This window comes from Schistocerca americana, chromosome 4 (genome assembly GCF_021461395.2).
Source record: "Schistocerca americana isolate TAMUIC-IGC-003095 chromosome 4, iqSchAmer2.1, whole genome shotgun sequence".
NCBI lineage: Eukaryota > Metazoa > Arthropoda > Insecta > Orthoptera > Acrididae > Schistocerca > Schistocerca americana.
The window spans coordinates 227713484-227732766 of record NC_060122.1 but is presented as its reverse complement, the minus strand read 5'-3'; the positions used below and the strand labels follow the sequence as shown (position 1 = coordinate 227732766).

General features: G+C 42.7%; 1 protein-coding gene across 1 annotated transcript in view; it reads left to right on the top strand.

Moving 5' to 3' along the window:
• Window positions 1–4907: 4907 nt before the first annotated feature.
• The window catches only part of LOC124612630 (coagulation factor XI-like), a 145103-nt gene continuing 130727 nt past the window's right edge, over window positions 4908–19283 (top strand). The window contains exon 1 of the mRNA XM_047140926.1: window positions 4908–5019. Coding sequence (XP_046996882.1) covers window positions 4935–5019 — 85 coding nt within the window. The 5' untranslated portion in view covers window positions 4908–4934. The remainder of the gene's footprint in view (window positions 5020–19283) is intronic.

The window sequence follows — 19283 nt, the reverse complement described above, 5'->3', positions numbered from 1 at the left end:
AGGGGGCGGGTCCCACGTGCTGTCTGAGAAAAACTTATGATATCATTTGGGGGTGGGTTAGGATGTAATTGATTGATCAATTTCATTAATTTGGGTATCAATTTGATATCAAAACTGTCTTCCTGCCATCATATTTCTATTACTGATAAGGTGAGGAATGAGAAGGTCCTCAGCAGAATCAGCAAGGAATGGACTACATGGGAAACTCTGACAAGCAGATGTAATGGGTTATACGACATGTGTTAAGACGCCAGGGGTAACTTACATGGTACTTTGGGGAGATGTTGGGGGTAAAATCTAGAAGCAGACAAAGACTGGGTTACATCCAGCAGATAATTGAGGACGTATGTTGCAAGTGTTACGGTGACATGAAAATATTGACAGAGGAGAGGACTTCGTGGTAGGCCGCATGCAAACAGCCAGAAGACTGATGAAATAAATTAAATTAAAATAAAAGACGATGTCTGACACCTGATTTACCTATGACTTAATACTAAGTTTCTTCATTTCATGAATTACACAATTTTGCATTTCTGAACGTTGACAGAAAGTCGCCAGTCTTTGCACCATTTTGAAATCGTTTCAACAGCCGTCTGAATATTTTTCAGTCATTACTTCATTAGAGATAAACGCATCATATGCAAAAAGTCTTAGGATACTACTAACAGTGTCTGTAAAGTGATTAATATGTAATATGAACAGCAGGGTCCCTACACACTTCAATGGATCACACCTGAATTTACTTCTACATCTATCGATGACTCTTCATCCAAGATAACATCCCGCGACCTCCCTGCCAAGAAATCCTAAATCAAGTCACAAATTTCACTTCATACCCCATACGCTCTTACTTTAGATAGTAAGCGTAAATGTGGTACTGAGTCAAATGGTTTTCGGAAATCAAAAAATATTGCATCTATCCGAGTGCCTTGATACACGGCTTTCAGGATGTCATCTGCAATATCTGCTTTTTGATTTTCTCATACTGGTTGGGGCCGGCAGCAGTGGCCGAGCGTTTCTAGGCGCTTCAGTCTGGAACCGCGCGATCGCTACTGTCGCAGGTTCGAATCCTGCCTCGAGCATGGATGTGTGTGATGTCCTTAGGTTAGTTAGGTTTAAGTAGTTCTAAGTTCTAGGGGACTGATGACCTCAGATGTTAAGTCCCATAGTACTCAGAGCCATTTGAACCATTTGAACCACGCTGGTTGGCATGAAGGAATTCACTTTGTTCGAGGTATCTCATTACGTTTGAGCTCTGAATACGTCCCCAGAATCTTCAATAAATGAATGACTAGGTTATAGGAGGGTACTTTTGTGGATTATCCTGCTGCCCTTCCCGTAGGGAGCGTGACATGTGCTTTCTTCCAAGTAGTGGGCGTCTTTGTTTTGTTCGAGGCGTTTTACGGACCCTTATGGTTATAACAGGGGCTAACTCAACCGCAAATTCGTTGTAGAATCAGACCTTGGGATTTTATTCAGTTTTAGCGACCGGCTGTTTCTCAACACGACTGAAAGTGATATTTATAACACTCATCTTCGCAGTAGTGCGAGAGGAAAATTTAAACAGTACTCCTGGATTTTGTTTTGTAAAGGAACTGAGCCGTGCCACGAGCCCGTAGGTCGCATCCGGCTTGCAAGTTGGCTGATCTTTGGCCAGGGGGTGCACTGATACAATGATCAGTCTCTGGCAGCGGCGCGCGCGCTCTCGCTTTCTTGGAGTTCAAATGGTTCAAATGGCTCTGAGCACTATGGGACAACATCTGAGGTCATCAGTCCCCTTGGCTTAGAACTACTTCAACCTAACCAACCTAAGGACATCACACACATCCATGCCCGAGGCAGGATTCGAACCTGCGCCCGTAGCGATCGCGCGGTTCCGGACTGAAGTGCCTAGAACCGCTCGGTCCCGGCGCTGGCTCTTTGAGTTCAGCCGGACACTAGGAAGGAAGTAAGGTGGTGAGCAAGCGGTCGGGTGTGTCCGGTCTCTGATACGTTCGATGGGTCATGTGGGCTATTCCGGGGAGTCCTGAATTTATCGCCGTACTTGGCCGTTGGACGCGAGGGCGTGTGTTGGTGGAAACTGGAAAACAGCGAATTAGAGGACCAGATCAGCTTGACCGTACGGAACCGGCAGGCGCTGAGTGGCAACGGGGGAAAAATTGCGGTCCGAGAGGTGCATTTTGCTGTTGTCTTCCAGTTTCAAGAAAGATAGCGGCCAACAATTTACAGCCGGAGGCAGGCTTCCCACGAGACTTCATTTAAAAACCGGGTGAGCCGCTTATGGATCCATACGCTAGAATTCAGTTCTCTTGTGACATATTTCGTAGTGTGATTTTCATGCCATGTAGTCCTCCTTGTGAGTCTCCACTGCTGTGTTTTTGTAAGTGCGAGCTTGCCAGTGTATGGTGTTTGGGAAGTGAGTTTTATCTGACAGAAAGCCGTTACTGTTCCGATTGGAACATTTCGTGTTTGACTAGGCTCAGTCTCCCGTGGGAAACACCCTCCTAGTGTGTTTATTGGTTATTCGCTTACTGTTTTTCCCCAGCTGTATATGTGCAGGGTGATTATAATTTAAGTTAAACTTTCAAACCACTGTAGAAATAACACCACTGGTCAGAATGACGTCAAATACCAACGGAATATTATGCCAGAAGAAAAATAAATAGTTACAAAATGCAGCAATAGAGGACGTTGTAAACATCATAATTTAATAGTGATCGACTACAAATGACAAATTAATCATACAACAATACCTAAGGTGTACGTTTGACGTTAAACAATCTTGACTACTCAGTGCGCAAGGGTGTACAGGTGTGATACTGTTACATAAGGTCATCCACCATGGCAAAGTCATACTACATCGGACGGGAAAAATCGGTTTTTAACTATCCTGAGGCCAAAAACCTCATACAAAGCATCAGTCAAAATCAAATCAGGTTATTGATTTCCATGTGACTGGTGCAAAACATGTTCAATATGCTGTCCACCGTTTTCTGCAACAAGTTGAAATCAAGAAACAGCATGTTCCACAACTGATCGAAGGGTTTCCGGGGTCACGTTCAGAATGTGTTGCGCAATGCGTGCCTTCAATGCACCTAAGTTTGCAATTGGAACTCTGAATACAACGTCGTTTAGATAGCCCCACAGCCAGAAGTCACACGGATTAAGATTAGGTGATAGGGACTGCCATGCTGTAGGGAAGTGGCGGCTGATAATTCTATCATTTCCGAAATGGCGCTTCAGCTGCTGCTCAACTGGATTTGCAATGTGCGGAGGTACCAGGACCGGAAGCACATGTCTCTTCGAAAAAGTATGGCCCTATGATATACGATGCCGTAAACCCGTGCCACACAGTGACCTTTTCAGGATGAAGTGGCACTGCTCGATTTGCGTGTGGATCTGCCGTTGCCCATATTCGACAGTTCTGTGTATTGACATGTTCTCAGATGGAAGTGGGCTTCGCCCGTCCACAAAATCTTCCACGGCCAATCATTGCCACTTCCATGCGAGCAATAAATTCTAAAGTAAAGGTCTCTCTTGCTGTCAGGTCAACAAGAAGCAACTCGTGCACATGGGTAATTTTGAATGGGTACCAAAGAAGGATGTTTCCTTGGATTTTATGCACCATGCTCACGGGTATGTCCAATGTTCCGTGCACTACACGTTTTCCACACCACCACTCGTCTCCTCCTGCAGTGCTGTGACCACTGCTTCCACTGACGTCGAATCAGTACATTTCCTCCCTCTACCAGGTTGCACACCAAAAGACCCGTCTTTTCGAATTTCCGAGTCATTTTATCCAGATCCACGGCAGTCATCGGACCAACGCCTTTTTTGAAACCCTTCAGTGTCCGGAACCCCCGCAGAGCGGCTTGTGCACATTCATCATTCTTGTAATACAGCTTTACGAGCAGAGCGCGATCCTGCATTGAGACAGTCATGGCTGTTTATACCATCTTCAATAGATTGTGCCCATGACAGGTGCTTTCATTTACGTATTATGACACAAACAGCGCCATCTATTGCTACGTTTTGTAACTATTTCTTTTTCTTCTGCCAAACGTTTTCCCCTTTCTCCGATAATATTCCTTTGCAATATGACGTCATTATGACCAGTGGTGTTATTTCTACAGCGTTTTGAAACTGTAACTTTAATTATAATCATCCTGTATATTAAAGTTTTGCTAAGTTACAATTTAATGTTTCTTATGGATTCTCTAAGACTCCCTTTGTGTATTTCAGAAATTACATCTGCGGATGTCGTGCCATCAAAAATACCTTATGGAGTTCTATCGCCTACAAACTCCTGAGCGTGTGTTTTATTCAGATTTCTCCCTGAGGCTATGTTCTATTCGGATCTTCTCTACCGAAGCATTTAGATCCTGCTGCTACAGTTTTGTTCAAGATCCGTTCCTGCTATTCAAGAAACGGCCTCTCGAAGAAGATACCAGCAGCAGAGTGGCAACTTTAAGATGGAGGAAATTTCAGCAATGACGCCACGTACAGCTTTTAGATTGCTGTTTGCTGCAAGAAATAAGGCGCAAGGACAGATCCCTGCAATATGGTACGAAACCTAGTGAACAGAAACCTGAGTGATTTCTCTTGTCCTCTCCCCTATCCAAATGAAGTAATGAAGAATTGTTGCTTCCTTGACTTCATTCTAATGGATAGTAAAAGTTTTTTTGTTCTAGTATTGAGAATGAATTCTCATAAGCTTCACATTAACACCGCCTCAGCCGGACAGGACTGAATACGACGAGGTGACGTTAGTGCAGTAAGACTCTCACTACGTAGACGACTAGCGTGACTGACGTGAAGCAACCCGCGACAGGTTTACTTATCGCGAAGATAGCAACCACGTTCACGCCGCCGGTCTGTGTGAGCTGCCCTCAGTCGGTGCGCCTTGCCTTTACAAGCCACGCGATCGGCCGGACATGGTGTTCACCAGCTTCAGTCTTCACACGATACCCACATTTTTGCTGACGACCCTACTCGTTCCGTCAACCGTCAACGCCTATGGTACGTTCTCAAAAGTCATTGTATAAAGCGTCTTGTCAAAGATATCTTTCTATTAAGTTTTCCTATTACCGTTTCCTTCTCTTCACTGTATACGAAAGCTCCAATAGCAACCCAAATGCTCGACTGTTTGCGGCTGAAATCTACATTTTGTTTCAAGTTGTATGTCTCAATAGTTTTTCGGCAATTACACCTCGGCAAAACTAATCCATATGCTTTCATAATTTGTCCGTAGAACTGCACTGATGGGCCAGGACATTATGACTATTGCCACCGCGACATCGGTTGCTGCCTGGTGGTGTTGCGTGCACCGAAGGTATGGGCTGCATAGGGAGAAATCCTCTGATAAGCGACTTTGACAAAAGGGCAGATTATTGTTACGCAGAGACTTTGAATCAATATCTCGAAAACTGCAAAGCTGTTCGAATGTTCATGTGTTACTGTCGTGAGCATCTACGGAATAAGATAGGACAGTGAAACTACCACTAGACGCTAAATGGTTGGTCGTCCACGACTCTTCACAGAATGTGGGGTCAGAGGCTTGTCTGCCCTGTAAAGTTGGGCAGAGCTATGGCATCTCTACCAAAGAGCACAATGCTGGTGCACGCACAGGTGCTTCGAAGCAAACCGTTCATCGTACAGTGTTGAACATGAAACTCCGCAGCTGACCACCCCTACGTGTTCACATGTTGACCCAACGATATCGTCAATTACGATTGCAGTGGGTCCGGGACCATCGGGATTCGACCGTCGATCAATGAAACACAGTTTTGCTACACTAGGTTGCTTGTCGTCTCCAAAAACGCCGCATAGAGGTGAACGGTGGCTCGGAACATGCAGCGCGCCACGGATGCAAGCTGATGGGAGAAGTGATATGCTATGGAAGACATTCTCCTGCGCTTACATGGTAATAATCGAAGATACACTGACTGCTGCGAACTACCTGCATCCCTTCATGCTTGATGTCTTCCCCGAAGCCGACGTCGTCTTTCAGCAGTATAACTGCCCGTGTCAAGGAGCCAGAACTTTGCTACAGTGGTTTGAGGAGCGTTATAGCGAACTCGCGTTGATCTATTGGCGACCAAATTCGCCTGATGTAAATTCTGTAGAACCCATCTGGGTCGCTATCGAGCGCCATCACGGTGTACGCAAATCAGCGGGCCTTATTTAAGCGAATTACATGACATGTGCGTAGACATCTAATGACATATGCCTCTTCCACAAGCCTGAAAACAAACTGCCAGATCGTTGATACGCAGAACGAGTGACGTATTTCGTTCCAGTTACGGACAAACAAGCTATTAAGCAGGTGGTCATAATGTTCTGTCTCATCGGTGTATGTCAACATACATTGGTTCACAGATGTCAAAATGATACAATATCCAAGTAGATCCTTTAGTATGAAGATATAAATTTTTAACAAAAGACATATTCTGGCAGAAATACAAATTTTCAGTTAGCTTATACGACGTAAAAAACTTAGAGAGCTGGAGACTATGAACCAGACAGAAGCACAAAAATACTCGTGCGGTGAATAACGTTTTGGTTCAAATGGTTCAAATGGCTCTGAGCACTATGGGACTTAACTTCTGAGTTCATCAGTCCCCTAGAACTTAGAACTACTTAAACCTAACTAACCTAAGGACATCACACACACCCATGCCCGAGGCAGGATTCGAACCTGCGACCGTAGCGGTCGCGCGGTTCCAGACTGTAGCGCCTAGAACCGCTCGGCCACCCCGGCCGGCAATAACGTTTTGGGACAAAGTTTTACTGTACGTAAGAAACTTAGAGAGCTGGAGACTATGAACCATACCGAAGCACAAAAATATTCATGCGGTGAATAACGTTTTGGGACAAAGTTTTACTGTAGTGCTATATGAAACATGATAAATGTATGCAACAAAATAGTGCTGTGATCTCCACATTGTAATATTCTTATCAAAATATGTCAGTTTGCTGGTAATAAACATTATGAGGAAAAAACCCATCTAATCGTGCTGTATGAAACATGACGCAAGTGTACAATAAAATACTGCTTTGATCTCTAATGGTAATCTGGTTGCCAAATTATATTTCTAGAAACACGAACAGCCAACTGTACCTGGCCACTTCGTTTGTTTCTGACCACAAATGGAGACTGATTGAAAACTGATCTAAAAAGAATACTGTTTCTCTCTGTATCCCAATGCTTTTGTAGCCCATTTGGTTGCTAATTTTTTTTTTTTTTTTTCGTCGGGCAGACAGGTAGAGTGTGGTACTTCTATAGGTCTTGTGAGAGCTTTCCTTGAATTTTCGATGTGTCAGGCTTACACTTTTTTGTTCTAGATGTTTTGTCTTAGTAAACCATAGACCTGCGGAAGCTATTCGATGAATTACTGCACAGCTTGGAAGTTTTTGAGCAATTGTTTTATCAGTTACTTGTCAATTGCTTTCTGATTATAAGAATCTGTTACTGGGAATTTAGATATTTCAGGCACATTTCCAGGTTCCGTGTTAGAGAGTATTTCTTCGTTTACAAGTATCCTAATGTTTCACAATGCTCACTGTTCATCCCAAATAAAAGATCAACGATTGCGTTACTTATTGGGCGCGTTTTTCACTGTTGCAATGGAGATTCGTTTCCTTCAGCCTACAACGTGGCTAACCAACCCCTTAAACTATAAGCATGGCTTTGTACGGCAGAGAATAAAGATTTTTGAGGGTGCTGCCTGGAGCTGGTACGTAGGACAAGTGATTTCAATTGAAGAACACACTAATTAAGTTGCGTTCCGTTATAGTGCCTTTAGTCTCCACACCATAAGACCATAATCAGGCTTATCCATGCATTACGGGCTTCACATAAAGGGTGGCCAGAAACAGTCCGTAAAGGTTGTAAGCTTGCTGCAAGGCATGTTATGCTGAGAAATAAATGTTCAGGAAAAAAAATCAATACGTTGCGAAGCCTTCGAGTTATTTAGCATTGAGGTTAGCCAATCCAGTCGTCTCGCGCGCAAATTCAAGCACTTGCCGAACTAGAAAGCGGTAATGCACAGACATCTGCGGCTATGTGAGCTATCACTTGTTGAAATACTTATTACATATTAAAATGTGCCGTTTTCGAAAGTGATAAATTTAAATCAGGTGCGCAGAAGCTATGTTTGTTTGTTTGAAGAAACCAAACGAAGAATACGATTATCAACACCGTCTCTGGCAGGCTACTTAAATTTGCGCGAGCAGCGACCTCATTGGCTAATTCCAATGCTAAATAGCTCATAAATGGTGCAACATACCGAGTTTTTTTCTTACAAATTATTTCTCAGCACAACCTCCCCTGCAACACCTTTTCAGACAGTTTCTGACCACCCTGTACAGGCATCCATGTTGCTCTTGCTTGTTTCCTAATGCCATTTATTCACCTTCAATTACGTCACTGTCTTCGAGTTTCCCTTTTGTCTCTTAGAATCGAGCAGAGACAGTTTATATATGACCCATTCGGCTAGCAGTATGTTCCACCCCTCCCCATATCATTTAGACTACACTCATAGTCATGTATCCAGTTAAATCTTGTTCCTTGATACCTCAGTATGTTTCCTGTCTCTCTTACTAATTTCCAAACTGCATCGCTCTCTACGAGTACTCGCTGACCAACCGTCAGTTTCTCAGTCGTTTTCGGATTTAGGGATCGTGTATCACTACGCTACACCATAACAGCTAATACACACTGGTTGTAAAAATTCCGTTTGAGGCACATTCGAAGCACAGTTTTGAGGCCTCTGTTTAATTTACCAAAAGAACCTGAGATTATTTTTCAGTCTTCTGTTTTTCTATTTGTATCTGTCCAGTAACTTTCTTCAGCTCCTCTCAATATAAAAATTTACCTGCTGGTTCTATGACTTCATTATAATTTGAATTGTTTGATATTCTGTATGGCAGGTGTCTATTAATTTAAATTCTAATATGTTCTTTCATTTGTTGAAGTTTATTGGCAAAAGAGGCACACAGTACAATCTGGACAACACAACGAAGTTATATGAAGAAAAAATGTTTCTGCCACTCTCTTCACTATTTACTTTAGCGACCTAGGTTTGGGATTATTAACCCACTTTCTACAATAACTGACAAAGATGTTGTCGTGCATACTCGTACAGACATAAACAGGAAAAAATGTATAATCATCAAAGAAATGAATTGCCCTCATTAAATACTGTAAATTACATATTCAGCCATAGAAAATTAAAATAAGTATTTGATTAGCGTATCAATGTAACAAAAGTGAACGGAGTAATTAGATTCGGAGGCATATATAATAGGATAGTAACTGGTGACTGCTTGCTCATTCAGTAGTTCATCAGGATGATTATCGTAGCGCCGCTTGGTCTTTAGGCAGCGATAGTTTCTGCCCGTTGTGTCCAGAATGCAATATTTTTACCTCTACTGCATAATCGTGGTTGCTTTCCAGACAATGGTGCGAAAAGTTGACGCCTGCTTTCTGCATCTTCCAGGTCCTGTGATTTTCTTTGTCTGGTGCAGTTTGGTCTAACTGTTTTTGTTATGTAGTATGAGCTACACTCCTTGCAATTTATATTACAGGTTCTACTTTTGTTTATTGGCTGATCTGCTAGTCTTTACGGTTACGTAAATTTTTCGTACTGTCTCCCTGGTGTAACAGTTCACTGAATACTTGTTCCTCTTCAGAATATTACCATTTTCGGTAGAAAATTTACCAACAAATGGCATTACAAAAATTTTTCTGGTTATCGTTTGCAGCACTGGTGCGGGACATGATAGTGATTTATAGCATGATTCTTTTAGCTTTATATTACAAATATTGTCTACAAGAAAGGGCTTTTATGTAGTTCCTGATCAAACCCATTGAACGAACACCAAATGGTGGATCATAAAAATCTGAGAAATGGTTCAAATGGCTCTGAGCACTATGGGACTTAACATTTGAGGTCATCAGTCCCCTAGAACTTAGAACTACTTGAACCTAACAAAGGACATCGCACACATCCATGCCGGAGGCAGGATTCTAACCTGCGACCGTAGAGGTCGCTCGGTTCCTGACTGAAGCGCCTAGAACCGCTCGGCCACACCGGCCGGCATATAAAATCTGAAGCATAATGTTTGTGGGAGGCAAAGTTTCACTGAATACACCCGAATGTAGGAGAGTGTGTATCAGTGTTTCCTTTGTGTTTTAGATTGTTGGCTTCTTGTGTTTATGTCAAGATAAATATCTAGAAATCGTTCTACTTGAGTATCATCGCTACTAGTCGCCGTTTCTTTGGCTCTGAGCCCTATCGGACTTAACATTCGAGGTCATCAGTCCCCTAGAACTTAGAACTACTTAAACCTGACTAACCTAAGAACATCACACACATCCATGCCCGAGGCAGGATTCGAAACTGCGACCGTAGCAGCAGCGTGGTTCCGGACTGAAGCGCCTAGAACCACTCGGCCGCCGTTTCTTTGTTCACACTTCTAATCACATTGTACACCTAAGCAACTGTTACTTTAGAAATATCATTACTTTTATGATTGGCCATCAGTTTTTCTGATTCATCTCTTGAATGACACAGATATTTAAATATGTTGTGGAACGTTTGTACAATCTTCTCTCTCGTGTTAGCTATTTTCCTGTCTGCATTTCATCCGCTGAGATACGATATCGACCCATTATAAACTTCTGTTTAATCTTCTTCGGAATCTTATTGCTTTTAACTGTTGCTCAGTTGCAGATATTTCCGAATAATTTTATATAATTCTGCCTATCCTATCACGTTTCTGTTGCCGCTCTACCTTCAGATTAAAATTCCACGTAATTATTTTCTAGTGGGTTTTGTTGTAATTTATCTTCTGTAATTCTTCTTAGAAGTGTTCAACTTCATCATTTGTATGTGACCACATTGGTGCTTAGATTTGAATGATTTCCATTGAACATCTATTGTTTATTTTTAAAATAAGTCTTATTATTTTGAACACTGGATTAAATTTTGTTATTTAGAATAAAGTCGCCAAAGGATACGTTCTGATTTTAATTCTATTTGTTCTTTATTTTATTGGCCACACTTCTAAAATGCTTTTACGTTTCTTTCAATTTTGTTTAAGTCCTCTTTAAAACGTGCTGTCTTTTCATTCTCGAACTTGCAATTCTCCAAAACAAAAAGTATTAGGACAACAGGAATTCAAAGGTCCATGTTATTATGTGTACAGCCAGCCTACACGGAGAAAGGACTAGGGCGGAATACAGAATTCGCTTGAAGCTTTACGTATCAGTAGAGCCTCTGACAATACCTGGCAACGCACGCCAGCTTTCCATGGCCGAAGACCTTAGCGAAACATGTAATCAGCGCTAAGGCTGACCAGTTGCAATGCTATCACGTACCAGCAGAGCCACCCATCTTTCAGTCAGCATTGTCATTTCACGATCAGTCAGTCTTTGTCCCGCCAGTGGTACATTTAGTCGATAAGGTAGCAGACTTTGACCCACTACTGTGTCTGCATTGCAGCTTGCTGAACGGTCCATGCACATTTGTCCCCTACAAAGTAGACCATCAAGACTGTGACCTTAAGGATATGAACAACGGCAAGGCATGACGGACTAGTTTGGAAATTCCACCCTAGTTGATTCCCTGAGACGTAATGAAGGCTCTTCCATGAGTTCATAGTTGATTAACTTTTTGGAGCATATAATATGTGATTATTAAGAAATTTTTCCGTCTCACATCTTATTTTGTACCACTTGGGGCTCTGCATTTAACTAATATTATTGAAATAGATTTACCAAAATATATTTTCAGATACTTTAGCGAATACTTCATTCTAACATGTTTTTATTCCACTTTTTTTTAGATCAGTCTTTTGACCGTTTTGATACCTTTCTGTGCCAAACACTTCATCTCAGACTTGTACCGAACGTCCTCAAATACAAGTATCTATTGGCTGTACCCTTTTTTTGGTGTGAACCTACTGTGGTAATTTCTCTTGGTCCAAAAGAAATTCTGTTTATGAAATTATTGTATTCGAATTGTCCTTGGAGCTCAGAGATTATTAGTTTTTCGGAAGTTCTTATTTCATTTATAGCTCCAAGCTTAAAATGACGAAACGTCATAGTTTTTGGTCCACTCAGTGAATGCATCAGTCTGACAGGCATCAAAGCAAGTTTTAAAGCTGACGTAAAAGTCATGGAAGAACTTTCATTTAAAAAATGGTAGCCAGTAAAAAAAACTAGTTTTAAGTATAGTTGCATGATTAGGACTGCAAACTTAAGTGTTCATTATTGTTAAACTATCAGGTAAACATACCCTCCAAAATTACTCGCTCCACATCATTTCGATCAAACAATCGTTCAAATGGTCTATGGAACATGTAACTAGCTAAATAAATAAACTGTCATTATTGATAGAAATGTTTAGCCATATATCAGTGATACGAATCTGTAATTCCATTCATGAATGACGTAAATATTATACGAAAAAGGCGGAGAAATATCACTATTAAGATTTCTTGTATTATTTCCAGTACTTGGTAGCAAAGCTAATAAAATAACGATGGCACATAAAATTTCTTTGCGACTTATGCGTGAATTTTTCCTTGTCTGTCTCATGTATGTATACTGAAGTTTCATTCTGATGAGCTAGATTTGTGCATTACTTTAATGTGGAACATAATGGAACTGTTTAGATCTTCTACTGCATATTCTATATTATTATACATGAAGTGCGAGTAATTGCTGACTTGAGAATAAATTATTTTTGTTAGGGAGTATACCGTGAACCGTCAGAACAAACGTCCTGTTTCGGACATAGTCATCCACTTCCCACGATGACTGAGTACCATAATAACTCGAGTATGTGCGTCTAGGTGCAATTGCAACAGCTTCTTTGCCTTTCTTCCATTCCTTTGGAGTGTAGCATGATTATGTTCTATAAATCGCACAATTGTTCTGGTTTTTGATTTCTGATTTGTTGTGCACGTTGAAGTTCTACGTATTATTAATGAGAAAGTAACTCCTTCATGTTGAGTTCTCCGAAGAAACTGACGTATTATGTTGTTCTTGTGGGGGACGATGTCCTTACGTTTGTTTTCTGCATTTATGCTGCTACAGATTCTCGTTACTGAACGTTTTTAAGCATACTTCTACGAAAAAAGTGCTATTTAGTTTACGTATACAGTTTATGCCTCAGATGTGTTTCCTCTAGAGTAATGTATGAACCCTGAGGAACGACCTCTAAGTCGTGTACACGATATGATTGGGGAGTGGAGCGCTGGAATTTTGAGCATGAGAATCAGCTGTGCTGTAACAGTCCTTTTATTCAGTCCCTCAATTTCAAATTTCCGAAGTACGCAATTTTCGGTCATCTGAATGTCACGAGAATTTTGCCCGTCCAACGCCTTCAGAGCGAAGCCTGTCACATACATCAGAACTTGACCCAGGTCCACCAGCTTCATGTGGCTATCAGCGACCACGCGAATGTCGGAATGGTTGAGCGTGGTAGATAAATGGGAGGTAAAAGCGATTTTGTTCTGAAACAGAGATATGTACAACGAATGTTATCTATTGTAGATTTTGACGTCCTCCTCACTCCGACTAATAACACAACTGGATGACAACATTTGTATTTAAAACACACCACAAAAATATGCGATTAAACAACAATTTAAAAATTTTTGTTCAACGATACATTCCCTGATCACAATTAACTGAATACTTCAAGAAAGTAAAATTCTGGAATCAAAGAATATTAAACGTCAAGGTAGACAATGCGCTTCAATTAATTATCATTGAGTGGGTAATCAAGGTATACCACTCCGTACAAACGCAAGCACCTAGTGGTACTGATTAATATACAGGTTAACGGTCACCATCGGTTACAATTAACAAACAACATCGATAGTAGAGTGTACTTTGTACGTAACACAGACATTACGATGTACCCAGTTAGTAGTAATAGTTGCTATGAATTAGTCGTCACTAGCGGCTGCTCACTAAGCTAACTTTTAACCTAGAGCATTCATCCGATGACGATAGTGTTGCAACCTAGCCTTTTGGCTGTTATAATCTGCACACGATGGACCAACCGAGACACAAGTCACTCCTACTGAATCTGTCACATCACCTGTTAAACAGTACGAACGGAATGGCCCTCGTAAATGAGTCCCAGGTATTGATTCTTACGAAAAGCATCACACGTTTAATAACTATAAGGGGGTTCATCTAACTACTGAATTAAAAATCTAGGCCCAATTTGATCGCATTTTATTACAATAATTCCTTGTGAACACATACATAAACGAGAAATCAATACCGGCCGGAGTTGCTGTGCGGTACTAGGCGCTGCAGTCTGGAACCGCGAGACCGCATCGGTCGCAGGTTCGAATCCTGCCTCGGGAATGGATGTGTGTGATGTCCTTAGGTTGGTTAGGTTTAAGTAGTTCTAAGTTCTAGGGGACTGATGACCTCAGAAGTTAAGTCCCATAGTGCTCAGAGCCATTTGAACCAATTTGAGAAATCAATACTTACACAATAACATGATTAATAAAATACAAAGTGAAAGTAACTAACAACTGTGATCACTGAAACAAACTTAAAACCAGAGCTGTTGACTTGGCAGAGCCCACAAAGAACAAGTGGGATAGGAGTGATCATCATCTCAACAGGTCGCTCTCGAAAAACAATTAGTGCCGGTGATTGTGCAGTGATTGCCCCAATCTTGCCGGGAAGACGTGCTAAATCCACATGCAAATGAAAAAACCCTGCTCGGTTACGGATGAATCCTCAAATATCGGACCAGGTGTTAAATTGCGGAACACAATCAAGTTTAAACTGTTGCACGGAGAAACACCAACTGCTCCGCTTTCCAGGTAGCCTATGCCGCCACATACTCTCACCTCAGCTGAGAAGCTGGAAAATCGAGTCTTCCATATTGCCAGGCCTCCTGCCAACCAGTATTCATCAGCTGCTGTGTGATGGGCTGAGGCTTAAAGAAAAAAGAAAAGCCTGCCTTCTGCCGCGTCCCCGAAGTCAGTGCGTCCTCTTCCACATTCCGATCGAGAGCTTCTGTTTCTCCCCTTCTCAAAAACCCCGTGCCCAAAAAATTCTCTCTGCTCTGCATAAAAACCCGCGTTAAAGGTACCTCACCTATGACAAGTATTGCCCTATGATAAATATTGCCCAAAGCTATATTTAAAAAAAAACGAGCCAACGCTCCACACAGCAAACGTATTTTGAGTAATCCAATGAGCTGTCTTCCCTTACGTAAAATCCTAAGAAAACCGAGTTCAAAACTTCCACTTCTCAGAGGTCTTCTTACATCGCCGAATTGGGGTTTCCTCCCACGTCTGAGTCTCGTATAAAATGGCGTCCTAAACTCCCAGTTTTTAGTTCACCCAATGAGCTACCTGGCCCCCAGAGGTGGCACTTCCGCCCCAACAATGGGAAAAAATTTTCAACAATAGACAGCAGTTGAGCTTCCCATGTGAGAGCAGAGATGAATATCTCTCAACTAGCCTAGCATAAAAAATGGTTCAAATGGCTCTGAGCACTATGGGACTTAACTTCTGAGGTCATCAGTCCCCTAGAACTTAGAACTACTTAAACCTAACTAACCTATCACACACATCCATGCCCGAGGCAGGATTCGAACCTGCGACCGTAGCGGTCGCGCGGTTCCAAACTGTAACGCCTAGCCTAGCATCCTCCAGTTTTCTAGGAAAAGCGAAAGCATTCCATAAAGCTGTTTTTGAGCAGAGGGCTGACTTGTAAAAATAATTCATTATATTGGCCTTTATGGCTAGAGTTTTGGTGTGCACATTACTACGTTTGTGAAATCTTAGCGCACGTGTCTTAACGGCGCCATGGTGGATAATACGAGACCCATAAACTCCTACCTGGCGGTAAGTGCCAAGATTGCCGTCCCCTCCAAGCAGCCTTATCTTTAAAACTTGGCTATTGTTCCTAAGAAGCTCTGGGGGCTGATTGCCAAAGTCTCTTGTCCCCTCCTATTATGTTGCCAATCCGAGGCTCGTAAAACACAACAAATAGGCTTATGCAATTAACTACACACGTAGACAGAAATGAAGACACTTGTTAGTGACTCGATCTTTGCAATCACCGATATCGCCTATATTATCAGCATATGTTTATCAGACAGTACAACTATGACACGGATTACGATAAATTGAATCAATAACAATGATACATCAGACTTGTCAGACGTGCCAGTCCATCACTTGACTGAAACGTTTCACAACTGAAGCAATAGCCGTTTGTCACAGGACAGCACTTACAACCCTCGTGAAGTAACCTTCTTATCCTAAGACGGCTCTAAATGTAGCTTACTTGCATTTTCAGTATATAGTGCGGAAACAGCCCATTTATAAGCACACACGTTTTAGCTTGGTTTATGGTGGCAATAGAATACAAGCATTTGGTTGTATTCTTAGTAGCAATCAGCGCATTAACGGTGATTTATCTCTCGTATAATTAGAACAGCTCTAGGTGTAAGCTTTTGCGGTTAACAGCTCAATACGCCCAGTGAGCAAAGCACATAAACTGTTCCTCACAACCAATTTTCGGTGTTTGACAGTAATGCTTGCATGTCCGAAGGAAATGATACTGTGGCGACTACAGCCATTACGAAATACATGAAACGTATTCACAGTTGCTAATATGGACAATCGTCAGCTATCTAAGGGAATGACGACGGTGAAAATTTGAACCAGACCGGAATTCGAACCCGGGTTTCCCGCTTCACGCGAGTGGTCGTCTTATCTGCTTTTGCTACCCATGCACGACTCACGCCACACCCTAAAGTCCGTATGTTGTCGTTCCTGCGTCACAACCTGTAATCGCACACACATTAATTCCCGTACAGGGGAGGACATCTTAAATTGAAATCGCTACCTGGTACCGGAGGATAAATAAGATGTTGTAGTGCCGGTGGTGTTAAGAATATCGATGCGGTGTTCCTGCAGGCATGTATGCATAATGCATGAAGTTCGAGCACAGGTAGTGACACAGGAACGACGAATTGTGGAAGTTTGGGTCTGGCCAATATAGCCAAAGAGGACAAGGCGAATGCTCGCATAAAGCTGGTAATCTGGGTTCATCTTCCGGTCTGGCGCCAATTTTCACTGTAGTTATTCCCTTACACAGCAGATGGTTGTTCGTATTCGTAACTGTCAATACATGTCATGTGTTAAACTAAATGTGCACACGTGTATGCTCAAAATGCAGCAACAAGATTAAGAAAAAATCATAAAACACAGCCACCCAAAACTAATGCTCGCTCGGACATGGCTTTCATAAACCACACATCTGTGCGCAGACGTACATGGACACACCAGACTGAATGACATTTTATATAAAACTGGTTCAGCTACGAATGTTTAACCTTCTAAGCAGTACAATAAGCGAGAGTAACTGATCGTTTCCTCCGGAATGATGTGCAGAATTCGTTCCCCATCATCATTTCGCTGGACAAGTAATGCAATCCCTAATGCAAATTTCAGTCAGATTCCACAAAGTCACAGGCCTCAATAGACAACAGACGGTTCGAGAAACCAGACAGATGAACCACATTGCCAAGTCGTGATACAAGAAACACAGACGCTCACCGAACTCACTGTAAAGCCGTGTGGACGTCGGCGTCTCGGTGCCTGCAGTAGGAAAGAAAAGCACTAAATGACAGCTGGCAGAACGTATCCTTTTTTTGTGATAGGGTTCACCACAGCATCACCAGCCTTCCGCGGTCTAACTGTGTTGGTGAGCCAGTAAATAGAAACCATAGGGCAGTGACACTGCGTCACTGCAATACAATTTGAAGGTGTGACGGTGAGACTTGGAGTCCCATACCACTTTGCAACGGTGACAGTACTCTTCTGTACGGCATAAAAACTTAGTCCGACATGGGCAGGTAGGATTGGAAAGTAGTGGACGTAGAACGGAGGGCTAGGCCTGCCAAAGGAGGCAGCCGTGGTGGGCGTTCCAGGCCCAGCGCAAGTCCTGTAAGGAAGTCGATTCCTCAAGAATGGTCAGTGGAACCGGATGGCGATGCCAGCGACATGGATGTGTAGTCCCGTAGGACAGCCACTTTCTCATAGAGCCGCCGCGCGTTGTTGCGTATGGTCTCTTTGAGGGGGCCGATATCTGCTTCCTCACGGAGAGTCACAATACTCGTGAGTGGCGGGGCGTGCAGGCTCCACCTGAGAACCTTAGAACATATCCGACTGTAGTTGATGTGGTGTCACCGCCAGACACCACACTTGCTAGGTGGTAGCCTTTAAATCGGCCGCGGTCCATTAGTATACGTCGGACCCGCGTGTCGCCACTATCAGTGATTGCAGACCGAGCGCCACCACACGGCAGGTCTCGAGAGACGTACTGGCACTCGCCCCAGTTGTACAGCCGACTTTGCAAGGAACGGTTCACTGACAAATACGCTCTCATTTGCCGAGACGATAGTTAGCATAGCCTTCAGCTACAATTGCTACGACCTAGCAAGGCGCCGTATTCAATTGATATTGAGATTCTATTAATGTATCATCAAGAGCGATGTTCTACAAATGTGGATTAAAGTTAAGTATTCCAGAAGCTACGTACTTTTCTTTATAGCATTCATTACGTATTCTGTTTCAGACCTCACGCCAGCCTGCGTGAGTTTAAGCGCGTCCCTTTCGGCTTCCTCTCATTGTGTCTAGGCTGTCTTGTCTAGACACAACAGTTGATGTTTTACATGCCATAGGACATCTGAAGGAAACAACTCAAACCACTTACGCTTCATGTTCCCTGGACACGACGGCACGATGGGAACCTGTCACATCAATATCTACATATGCCACTTTCCGCCTAAGCGTTTCAATGATGAAAACACCTGTCACCACAAAAACTAGAGGAGGCCAATACTGTTGCCGAGTTCCGCTCTATCCCATATCATGAGAGGAAGGATTCCGTCTCCGGCGCTCTGCATGTCTTAAGTGACGAATACGGCCGCCAGGCAGCGCCACTTGGACAGAACAACGCAGAAACCCGTTGTTGTTTCCCACTGCGACACAGAAATTTGAAACATATCTCAAAGGTGCCTACGACGACGACGACAACAACAACAACAACAACATTGTAAAAGCGTGGCTTCCTGTGACGTCACCTTCAGGTTCCATAACTTCAAATAGCAAGGTGTCCACATTCGAAAATTGGACAAGAGCTCAGAAGTTCATGTGAGGTGTAAGGTGGATTAATGATGTCACATTGGCACCAAGTTCCCCCCCCCCCCCCGTTTTTTCTC